The sequence below is a fragment of the Canis lupus genome, chromosome 2 (assembly GCF_003254725.2).
Source record: "Canis lupus dingo isolate Sandy chromosome 2, ASM325472v2, whole genome shotgun sequence".
Taxonomy (NCBI): Eukaryota; Metazoa; Chordata; class Mammalia; order Carnivora; family Canidae; genus Canis; species Canis lupus.
Window position 1 is genome coordinate 65,787,123 of NC_064244.1, and position 12,515 is coordinate 65,799,637.

The 12,515-nt window shown below is 35.8% G+C and overlaps 1 protein-coding gene across 5 annotated transcripts in view; it reads right to left on the minus strand.

Annotated features, from left to right (window-relative positions):
* Nucleotides 1-631: 631 nt before the first annotated feature.
* PHKB (phosphorylase kinase regulatory subunit beta) overlaps nucleotides 632-12,515 on the minus strand; it is a 215,074-nt gene continuing 203,190 nt past the window's right edge. For 4 of the 5 annotated variants that reach the window (XM_025448119.3, XM_025448120.3, XM_035713913.2 and 1 more), the window contains 4 exons: nucleotides 7,532-7,661; nucleotides 4,556-4,663; nucleotides 2,192-2,332; nucleotides 632-1,542 (listed from right to left, as the gene is read on the minus strand). In XM_025448119.3, coding sequence (XP_025303904.1) covers nucleotides 1,405-1,542; nucleotides 2,192-2,332; nucleotides 4,556-4,663; nucleotides 7,532-7,661 — 517 coding nt within the window. In that variant the 3' untranslated portion in view covers nucleotides 632-1,404. Of the gene's footprint in view, nucleotides 1,543-2,191; nucleotides 2,333-4,555; nucleotides 4,664-7,531; nucleotides 7,662-8,011; nucleotides 8,186-12,515 lie in introns of those variants that run through there. The other variant, XM_049098251.1, reaches the window with a different exon arrangement.

The window sequence follows — 12,515 nt, forward strand, 5'->3', positions numbered from 1 at the left end:
AGCCATCCAGGCACCCCATTTCTATCTTTTCATAAACTGTCTTAATTTATCAAATAATTATCTTCTTTGTCATATCCCTCTCCTTAAGATATTCTCTAAGGTCAGATTTTACCTCATTCTCCTCAATTTTGCCAAAGTGCATATATGATTTCTTATACAAGACCCACGCAATATACCGCAAAGTTAGGAGAAATGTGCCTGACTCTGCAGATTTTTCCATGAATTCACCCATCCATTTATTTGATATCAATTTGACTTGTTACTGAAGCCACCTGTCCTATGTTTCTTAGATCTACAAATGGGCTGCATCCTTTATGTAACAAGTTTGACTTCTCAGGTGATACTTCTAATATGATTGGTCAGAAAAATGACTCTCTTTGGATCTCTGGCTAAAATTAATGGGCTGTGCTGTTTAACATTCAATAAGGATATAAATTCATAAAACTTAAACGTTTAATCTATTTTCTATTTTTATTAAAGTTTGCTTAAATAAATTTGGTAGTAAAATATGTGTAATGGTAGGTACCATATATCCTCTTCCACTCTGTCTCCAGATCAATTAAACTGAGAATATTCAGGAGTAATAGACTTAATAGTGTGAACAGGAGAACCAAAAATGTGTCCAGATATATTCATTAATTCAGAAATAAAGTTTAATGATTTTCAGTTTTGTTTTTACTAGTACAAACTAGGTTAACAGTCTACTCTTCTGAACAATCTTATGCATGCCATATTTTTAGTAAGAGCTCAAAGAAAATGTTTGATAAGGTATATATTATACTGTATTTTATCCCAACCCCTAAAGTCAACACAAATACAAAACCACAGTCATGTTTACAAGGTAAAAATTGTACAGTAGCTCTGTATACTAAAATATTATCAACAATGCTGTTTCTGAGAATAAAAACATCAGCTGGCAGATCTGTTTTTATGATTTTACTGTATTTTTCCAGTATGACAGTGCCACTGAGTTAAGCTCACCATTCGTTCCATTCTTTCAGTATCTTTTCATTTCCAGTATGCACACCAGCTGGCAAATTCATTTTAATGGCAGTACTAGGTGGGAATTTAGTCTAAAGAGCAAAGACTCATTTCAATGAGTTATCTGATCATAAAACATGCAGTGGTGAACTTTCAATTCATTAACTATTTGTATCACTCAGTAAAGATTATTATTGTGGTTGGCATTATAATCATGAGGATTTTTTTTCCATGTAGTTAAAGCATGTTTTACCATTAGATTGACTATGGCGTGCGAGATCCACTAACTCTGTCAAGGGTGTGGCAACCACCTCACCAACATAATAAGTCCTTACATTCACGGCGGCCTGAATTAAGCTTCAATACAAAACTTAACAAACTTCCAGAAAACGTATTTCAACAGAGCCTTTTACACCTTCCTCACTAGCTAACCAGACATGGGTCATCATTGCTTGGCTTGACTTCTCCTTCTAGCAGCAAATTCATCACAACCTTTGTCAAATAGCTGCATGTTCCTCTTTTTCCCAGTGGGGGAGTGTTGTAAAAGGAAGTCATGTCATCCTACAAAGGAAAACAGTAAGTAAGTCATTTGATTTTTGTTTGTAAAGAGTTGACAGGTAAAATCAGTGTCAGCCTAGGGGGAAAAATAAATTCACAGAAAGATTTCCTCATGGAAAATAGAAACTTCTTGAGCTTTTCTTTCATTTTCCTAAGGCATCTTCTCAGCATATAAAACAAAGAGAGACATTTTTAGTATTCTCTTCTTTGCTGATAATTTTTATTTACTTAGGGAACCTTTTTACAGATGAGCATAAAATATTAAATGGAGAGCCTGGAAGGGACTATATTAGGTAGTATACACAGACCAATGCAGCCTGTTATGCATTCCCATCCTCCCCAGAATTTAATTTTATAGCCTTCTGGAATCTATGGCTCCTTTCTGGTAAAACACATTTTAACTGCTAACTATATAAAGGAAATTTATGTCTTCCCAATTTTTTTTTAGTCAGAGCTTCATAGCTGAGCTGACTAGTAATTAACTAAAAAGCACTACTAATTTCTCAAATAAGTCAGACTTCTCCCTGCCCCGCAAGTACTCTATTTTGCACTCTATAAATCTGTTTTGGAAGTTAAGTGATGAGAGATTAGGGATATTTTGAAGAGTCGAGACAATGAAAAAATTCTACAAAAAGCTGTTTTCTCTACTTACTTGTTTTTCAACTTCCTTTAGTCGACTCTCATCTTTTTGAAATTCATGAAATGCATCTTTCACTAGTTTGTCTAGATCAACTTTGTCTTGAAATTCTAGCTCAGGGTTTCTTTCCAATACAATGGATACAACCATTAGTAACTAGAAGAGACAGAGGTTGAAAGACAATTATATGAACCATAAAAGCAACATAATCTGTACATGTTTTCATTCTTTACTCAGATTGATGGATGACCCTTGAATCTCACAGTGTGTTCTGTACAATGACTGATTGTAGGACCATTGTGAGTGGAATCTTTCTAATCTGGCAAATTAGTAGCGTTAAGTTCTGTTTGGAAACTGCACATTTTTTTTCAATATATGTATCTTTGTAGCTGTCATTATGTATATAACTTTGTAGCTTATTCATTTCAATGAAACTAGTAAGAAAAATTATTTTCCCCATCACAGTCAACAGTACATAGTGCCCTGTTCACCCAAAGTGTCTGAACTTTCTGGCCTCTGGGCATTAATCCTTATTGGCAAGACACCAAAATCAGTGTCCAGTGGGACAGAGGCTGCCCTAGAAAAGGTAAGTAGGCCACAATGCCAAAGAAGGCAGATGAGTTCAGTGGAGACTCTGGATCTAGGCTCATGATCAAATGACCTGGAGCCCAACATCCCCAAACGGGTATAATTCTGTGACATCATAGTGTTTCTCAGGGGATGGTTATGTTTTAAAAAACACACCTAATTTTGACCTCTTTCTGGTCTGAGTACTATTGGGTCTGCATATCTTAGTTTAATGCATCACCCTATTGTTTAGCTATCTCATACATTCATCCTAAGTAGTAACATTCATTTTAGATGACAAACTGTTAGACACAAAGATTGTGTCTGAGTATACAATGCTTGCTTGGTAAAGAATTTAGGATGATGATTATGGCTCTGACTTTGTACATGGAACAGGAAAAAAGACCTCATAATTCCTAATTTGGGAATCTTCCTGATTATACTTTATCTAAATGCTTCCAAAACAGAACCTAAAAGAACCAAATGAAACACTTTCAGAAAAATCCAGGTGTTACAATGTGGCAGGGCAGGACTTTAGCCAGGAGAATGTGAAATTTTGTTCTAGTTCAAAAGAGAAATTCTTCTGCAAAGAGACCCTCATTTGGTCAACAAGAAGGACCTCCATGTCTATTGTAGTTCCCACATGATAGGCACTAGACACTGAAAGGCTGACAGCACAAGGAAGGCATCCACCCCTCCAATAACCCCATCTCTTCCTGACCTCAGGTTGCCTCATTCCCACATGCTACAAAACTGATTGGCTGATAGTGTCAGGGAATCTTGGCACATCTGAGGTAAGACTGAATCTCACTCAACTCTGATTGGATTTTAGATGCCAGATCCAGGACTTACTGAGAGCTTCTCCCTCACTCAGACATATTACCCAACCACAAGAGACACAAAATCTGATGGAGACATTCCCAGAGAAAGAGACAAAGTGAAGATGTACTATATGCTAAATCCATTCATTATGGGGATTATCTCCATATTTGGCATAATGTTTTAAAATGGCAAAAGAGCACATGTATACACCATGCACATGTGTGTATTTTAGCATTTAACCTTTTATAAAATAATACAGCACAAAATTGCATGTCTTCTCTGTTCACAGAGAGATGTTTAGAAAGATGTCCCTCAAAATACCAACACTGATGACCTATTGCTAGTGGATATAGTGGATGGGGGGATTTTTTTTTTTTTTTTTGCTTTCTTTTCTATAATTTTCTGAACTATTAAAACTTTCTACAATAGTCATGCACTCTTTCTGTAAACAGAAAAAAAAAAAAAACCCTGAAATTAAAGCAAATAAAAGGTCACTTCCTCTGTTTTTTAGTAGTGTTAGTGCACTTGCTTTTTTTTTTTCTTTTTTTAATGCACTTGCTTTTGAGAAGTGAGTATGTGTCTAAAAAAGCTGGGCAGTCTTTCTACACGGAAGGATTTAAGATTTTTTTTTTGTATATTTTTTTATTGGAGCCCTATTTCCAATGTAGATTAAAACACCCAGTGCTCATCCCGTCCAGTGCCCCCTCAGTGCCCGTCACTCAGTCACTCCATCCCCTCGCCCACCTCCCCTTCCACTACCCCTTGTTCGTTTCCCAGAATTAGGAGTCTCTCATGTTTTGTCACTCTCTCTGATTTGTTTATGTACCTTGACTTGGGTCAAGGATGGCTATATTCTCCAAGACTCAAACAGAGGAGATCCAGGTTAGGTAAGGAGTAGAATTCCTGGTCTCTTGAGCAGTTTCCTTTAGGTTAATTTTCAGGGAGCAGATAGAAAGCACTTTTCAGCAATCTACATTTCTAAATACAAACCTCCACAACAATCTGTCTGTACTTTGGCTGGTCAATATTTCCCAACATGTCTTCAACAAGGAGAGAGAAATTCATCTCATACATGGTCATATCTGACAGGGTTGGTTGCTGAAAAAAATAACTCAATATTAACATGCTGCATTGTTATACTGTGGTTCCCACTTAATAGAGGAATTTCATTTTCTAATCAATAAACTTTTTCAGCTCCTAAAAACCTTAGGGAGCATTTTAAGCATTTTATATATGTCAAACTACTGAAGCCAACCAGCTGACTATTGTGATAAATTAAACCTTCTGTTTTTAGTAGTTATCTTCACTATACAAATGTTAAAGGAAAGGGACTATATTGGAAATCCACTTCAACACACAAAAGAAACAGCCAAAAATTGAGACAACAAATAGAGTACATATTGCTTTCAGAATTAACACAACAAGTTATGCTTGCTGTCAGACTTTAGCATGTAAGTCACTTGATATTGAATTTACATCATTTCTGTGGCAGGTCCCTTCTGAGCTGGCAGCATAAAAATGCATACAAATAAGCAAAAACAACATTGCACGTAGAAATGGCAGGAAAACAGAGGGAAAAAACTAAAACTAAAAGAATTCACCCTACCCTTTATATTTCTTTTAAAACAAGAGTATTACATAGTCTTCCATTTACTTTTTACAAATGAAATGAAAACAGCAAATAAACTCAAATCCAAATGCATATCCAATTCTGGGCATGATGGCTAACCCTCAAAGGATTGAAAAGAAGACTCTGTTAGGTTTGTGTGGTGGAAAGCAGATGGAGTTACCAGACTTATTACCAGAGATGCAGAGATGGTGAGTCATATTTATTTGCTTCCACCTCAATGATGATTTACAGTGAACTTAATCACAGCCTCAGAACAAAGTGTGTCTACTTACTACTTCAAATGGGACCCAGCAGGAATATCCCCTTGAAATCAAATGATAGCAAAGTTGTTTGATTTGGTAAAATAATGCATCAGCCCTATAATTCAATATGGTTTACCTATTGTATTCTATATTCAGTATAATCTAACCTATTATTAATGTTTATAGATGGTACCTAGTTTGGGGAAAGTGAAGCCCAGTTGTTAAACACAGTAATAATAATTCTTTAGATGTCTAGCAATGAGATTAGTAGGGCTACAGAAGGAAAGAAAGGTCCTGTCATGGTTTCATATCAATTTCATATTAATGTATCTCATTTGAAAAGTCAACCTGGCTACTGTGCAACCATGACAAACCTAGAGAAGAGACATCAAGCTTGCTTTATTTCCTACTCTCTCAAAGAATAGCATAGAAGTTAAGACAAAAGGTTTAGAAGTCAAATTACCAGGAATAGGGTAGGGGATAGGTGATACACTCTGGGTCAACTACTTCCTAGATGTATGACCTTGGGAAAAAACACTTAGCTGTACCTCAGTTTCCTCATCTGTGAAGTGGGAATAATAGAGCACCTACCTCAAAAGATTGTTGTGAGGATTTAAGTGCCTGGCAAAAAAAAAAAAAAAAAGAAAAGTGCCTAGCACATAAAAATATTTAGTATGCATCTGCTGTTATTTTTGTTAGCAAAGAGAGAATATAAAATGTAAGTGGCCTAGGCAATCAGAGAATTATATGCAAATCTAGTAGGTATTAGAGGGGCCTGAGAAAGCAGCTAGCAAAAGGTCGCCATAGTCCAATGTATGCAGACATGAGGCCTAGCAGAAGCAGAGCAGGAATAATGGAGGCCTGTTCTCTGCTCATGACAGTGCTGCCCCATATGATGGTCACAGAGTATCTGAGGAGAGGGATGGAGCACCTATATTGACAACCAAATATAACTACTCAACAGTTTGTGAATAGTATAAAGAATTCTTTTAACAGTGATTATTCATTTTTAAAAATAAGTAATCAATGCACACAGTTCAAATTTGAATGGTTAAAGAGGTTTTTAGTCAAAAGCCTCCCCTGTGTCCTCAAACCACAGTTCCCTTCCCCAAGGCAAATAAAATACTGCTACCAGCATCTTGTGAGTCCTTCCAGAAATACTGTGTACATATAAACAAAATAAGTGTGGGTATGTGTATTTAAGAATACTATATTTGTATAAGGACCTTCATTGGAAATAATTTGGTTGACTTTTCATTACTAAAAACAAATATGGTACTACATTTCCAAAAGGCCTAATTATTCTTGTGTGTATATAAGCAGAATGAGTCAGATGTCAGTATTAAATAAAATAACCAAATCAAAGAAGCAAGCCAGTTTATACAACTTGTGTAACCATCCGAAGGAGGGAGCCCTAATTCATTTGGACCAAAGCTAAGTTATATCTTGAGTAAATTAAGTGATTATCTATGATCTAAAAATTTATTACATTTTTCACATTCACTGAAATTCAGTCATTTCCTTATTCACAGCACTACTAAGTCACTTTGCTTCTTAGGTCAGATTTGGTTCTGTCTTTTGAATGTATGTTTTATTGTTTGTGAGGTCCTCCAACACTGGCCCACTATCACTTGGTGTAAAGAAATACCAACATTCATAGTAATGCTAACATAAGAAACCCTAACTTCACTAATAAATAAACAAAGGAAGGACAGCTGCTTGGCAAAAGGTTTGGTCATATGGTTCCCTTAAACACAGAGCTTCCTTGAAACATTTGAAATAAAATAACACAAAAAGATTTTTGATTAAATACAACTTTTAAGGAAAATATCCATTTGGTTAAGCAAGGCTTTTGTATAGAGAGGCACTAATTTTAAAAAATTAAAGTAACTCAGACTGGGGAAAAAAATTTCCAATCCAATTGATTAGGTATCTTATTTTCTAGTATTCCCTCCCTTCAGGTATCTGGATATCCTTTCTTTAAATACTCTTAGAAAATGGAATAAGCAGAAAGACTATTTGCATTGCAGAAGGGGAAAGATTTCCCTACTCCCTTAGGTCCCCTTAAGTGACATAAATACAGTGGGGCTGTACCTGTGGCAAATGCTTCCCAGCTACAATGATACCATTGGGTGTACGCTCCAGGATCTGCCATACTCGGTCATAGAACCCAGCAGGAGTTCTATTCAAAGACCCATCAATCTGACGCCTGTTCAGCCAACATCTGTAGACCAAAAGAAAATGCCTCAGAGTTGAAAAGCAAGCTTGTTCTCATAGACAGCAGGGTTTTCAATATGAATTAATTGCTCCAATAGGGTGAGCAATAAAAGCCAAAATCCATCAATGATGCATATCTACCATGTGTTACAGAGGTTACTAAATATTTCATAGTGAATACAGAGCTTGCCAAAAGGAGAAAATACCCAAGATTTTAAAAAATTTAATAGGCAAAATGATATTCTCTAGTAAGTTATATTGTTCACTAAGGCATCAAATGACTTCCTAATATGCAAAGAAACTCTATTTAAAAACACAGAAGCAGGGAATTTCAAAATAATTTCATGAAGTCCTTACACACAATAAAATATACAACTTCAGGGATCCCTGGGTGGCGCAGCGGTTTGGCGCCTGCCTTTGGCCCAGGGCGCGATCCTGGAGACCTGGGATCGAATCCCACGTCGGGCTCCCGGTGCATGGAGCCTGCTTCTCCCTCTGCCTGTGTCTCTGCCTCTCTCTCTCTCTCTGTGACTATCATAAATAAATAAAAATTAAAAAAAAATAAAAAAAATATACAACTTCATAAAAGCATGGCTATCATATGGCTTGATCACTCCTATGCACTCTCCCAGAAAGATGCTTAATAAACATTTGGTAAGTAACGAAGGCTCAAAAAAGTATTATGCATCTAACGAAATTACCTTCTTTTAAACCTTATATTTTATTTTTTAGACCTTATATTTATTTTTTTCTATTTAAATATGGCGAAAGTACCAGTGCTGAAAAATCAGTTACATGATCTTACACATCATAGTAATCACACTATAGTGATAAGCCAAAATTCTAGATCTCTTATTTCCATGGATTAAGTATTACATCTTAAAGATATAATACTTACTCATTCACAAACTGCTAAAGATGCAGAATTTGCATAATTTGAAAAAGAACACACAAAGACACAGTAGTATATTCTTCCAAAAAGCTGCAGAGAGGAACAAATATACATCTTTTATATTTGATATTAAAATAGGCATTGAGTGAAATGTTTTCTTTTTTTTAAGATTTTATTTATTTATTCATGAGAGACACAGAGAGAGAGAGAGAGAGAGGCAGAGACACAGACAAAGGGAGAAGCAGGTTCCGTGCAGGGAACCCGATGTGGGACTCGATCCCAGGACTGCAGGATCATGCCCTGGGCTGAAGGCAGGTGCCAAACCACTGAGCCACCCAGGGATCCCCGCATTGAGTGAAATGTGCTCTCAACCACAAGGTAAAGCATATGACCAACAATATTCTTAGGTAGGAAAATAGCTATGCAGGAGACATATATTGAAAAAGACATTTTTGTTCTGATGAAAGAGGACCAATTAAGTTTTAAAACTGCATAAAACGAGTGAGGCATCTTTTTTGGATGCACATTTTTTTTTTTTTTTTTTTTTTTTGTTAGACCCAGACTTGTGTGGCTGGGTTCAGGGTCTGGCTAAAGAGAAGAAGCTCAAATGTGCAGGGGTTTCTTCTCCTTCCCCTTTTCCTTCTCCCCCCAACCTTTTTTTTTTTTTTAAGAATTTATTTATTCATGAGAGACACAGAGAGAGAGGAAAAAAGAGAGGCAGAGACACAGGCAGAGGAAAAGCAGGCTCCATGCAAGAAGTCCAATGCGGGACTGGATCCTGGGACGTCCTGAGCCAAAGGCAGACACCCAACCACTGAGCCACTCAGGTGTCCCAGTGTAGGGGTTTCTTGCTGATGTTTTACTTTGGATAATGAGGATGCAAAACTGAATACCCAGTATTCTGCATCTGATTTTTTTTGATATTCCCTTTGTGAGACAATAAGAAAAAAAAAAAAAAAGGTGTTTTCAGAGTTCTAAAGGCATGGTTAGTATTATAAAAAGGAGAGGTTTATTTAGAACAACAAAGAAAGTAGAAATGTGTGAATACTCACAATGGAGATGAATTACTTTTGAGGACCTCTCTTTTATTTTTTATTTTTTGGCTTTTTACTTTGAAATATGTGATTTACAGAGAAGTCAAAAAATTAATTCACAAGGTTCCTATATACTCAGCTTCTCCTACTTCCATTATCTTACACTAACACTTGCCAAAACCAGGAAATGAACGCTGACCCAATACTATTAGTATGGACCTTATTCAACTTATGCCATTATGCCATTTTATTTAGTAATGTCCTTGCTCAGATTGTGGGTTCAATGCAGGACATCACACTGCCTTTGGTACCTCCGTCTCCTAAGGTAGGTTCTTCCAATCTGTAGCAGTTCCTCAATCTTCTTTCATCTTTCATGAATTTAACATTTTAGAAATGTCAGTTATTTTGCACCTCAATCCACCTCAATTTGGGTCTATCTGATGTTTTCTAATGATTAGACTTAAATTATGCATTTCTGGCAAGAGTATCCAGAAGTGGTTGTGCCTTTTTAGTATATCATATCATGGAGTACATGATACTGATGTGTCTTGTTCCTAGGATGCTAACTTTGATCATTTGATTAAGGTAGTGTCTACTGGGTTCCTTCGTTGTAAAGTTAGCATTTTTCCTTTTGCAATTAAAAAAGTATCTTGAGTAGAAATACTTTTAAATTACGCAAATTTTTTTTATTCTTATAATACTTCCACCCACTAAATTTAGCATCCATTGATGGTTCCTGCCGCAATAATGGTTACTATTGTATTCGTCTAATGATGCTTTTCTACTTCCATTATTCCATCTACACTTATTAATTGGAATTCTACTGTCAGAAAGAATCCCTTCTGTCCCATTTATCTATTTATATCAGCATGGACTCAAGCACTTTTATTCTATTGGTTATAATTCAATATTATTATTATTTATTTTGTTGCTCAAATTGTCACATCTTTGGCCACTGAGCCTCCTTCAATTTGTCTCCAATATCCTTCTAACACACCTCTATAATTTTCTGGAGTACTATCTTACTTTCTGGTACCACAAGATACTCTAGGCTTGTATCTTATATTTTTCCTGTCCTGGACCTAGAATCAACCATTTTTCCATGGAATGTTGGCTCCTTCTATTAAAAGATATTATTTAGAAACCAGTGTTTGGGCACTAAGTTAGCTCATTGCTGTGGGGGTTTCACTGCTTCTGGGTCTTCCCAATGGACAGAGCAAAGAAAGATATGGATATATACTCATATATACACACACACATCCACATTTATTTGTCTCCATCTGTGTGAAAACCATGAATTCATACTGACACCTGCAATTTCAATCTACCACCACAGGTTATATTCTAGCCCTTCCCCTTCCCTTATTTGTAACTACTTGCTCTAACAGAGCCAAGTATGGCTTTCATTACCCACAATATATTTACACTATATATATATATCAATTTCAAAATTGTTAATCTCTACCTTTGTGAGATTTAAAAAAACCTTATTAATATACTGTAAGTATAGTATTTGTGTATAGCTCTTTTTTTTTTCTTTAGCTTTACAGTATCTAGAAATGTTTTCCAAAGGTATTTGGGTTAATTCTTTTCTTCCCAACTCCCTTCAGTGTGGGAGTATTATTCATTTGGCATACAGTTAGGTTCATTTGTTACTATTTGTATTGTTTTGTATTCCTTCCACATCTGGATTAATTTTAATTAGTTACTACATTTTGGGTATATAAAATATTATGGCAGTTTAAGAGTCAGTGCTACACAAAATGGTGATATTCAGGAAAATACTGCTTTCCCATTCAACCCTATTACGCTGTACCCAGCTGTTCCACCCTGTTCTCATCCACTCCCTGAAGGTAACCAATCTCCTTAGTTACTAGTTTAACCTTCCTGTATTTCTTCTGCACAAATGAGCAAATATTTCCTTTCTTACACAAGTAGCATGCTACAGATGCTCTTTTGTACGGTTATTTTCATTTAACAATATATTGTAGAAATGATTCCATATCAGTTCAGAGACAATGCTCCTTCTGTTTTCACAGCTTCATCACACTCCATCTGTGGATGCACCACAGCTTATTCAAATTTTCTCCTATGCACAAGGATTTAGGTAATGGGCACTCCAAAATTTATACACAATGATGCAATATTGTTGGAAACACATCTCTAGAATAAATTCCTAAAAGTCAAGGGGTTAAGTGCACATGTAGACTTGTTTTAGATGTTGCCAAATTCCCATACAAAAGGGCTGTACCTACCAGCTACACAAGAGTCTTGTTTCCCTACAGCCACAGCAAATGTTTATCATAATGTTTAACTTTTGCCAGTCTGATAGATGAGAAATAGCATCCCAATATGTTTTAGTTTATACTTCTCTAACTATGAGTTGGTTCAAACATCTTTTTTAAATATCTAAAGTCCATTTTTTATGTTTAAATGAATTTAATTAATCATATTTTCTCCTCTTTTTCTCTTGGGTTTTTGGTTCTTTGTCCCTCAGTTTTTAAGAATTCTTGGAAATTAGCCATTTGTAGCCTATTTTTTGTTCCAGTTTCTCAGCTGTCTTCTGAGATTGTCTATTTTCTGCCATGCAAAATGATGTTTTAAATTTTTATATAGTCTTATTAATCTTTTAATACCCCTAGATTTGAGCCATAGTTAGAAAGTCTTTCTCATACCGAGGTTAAAGCAGAATTTACCCATGTCTTCTTTTAGCTCTAGTGTGGTTTCATTTTTTATATTTAGACAGCAAACGCTATTTGGAGTTTATTCTTGTGTATGGTATAAAGTGTGGATTTGACTTTCTCTTTTCCTAAATGACTATTCAGTTGTCCCATCACTACTTATTTAAAAAAATAATGTCCATCTTTGATCCAGTGATATGAGATGCACCTTCATCACACATTAAATTTCCTATGTGCTTAAGGTCTGTTTCTGG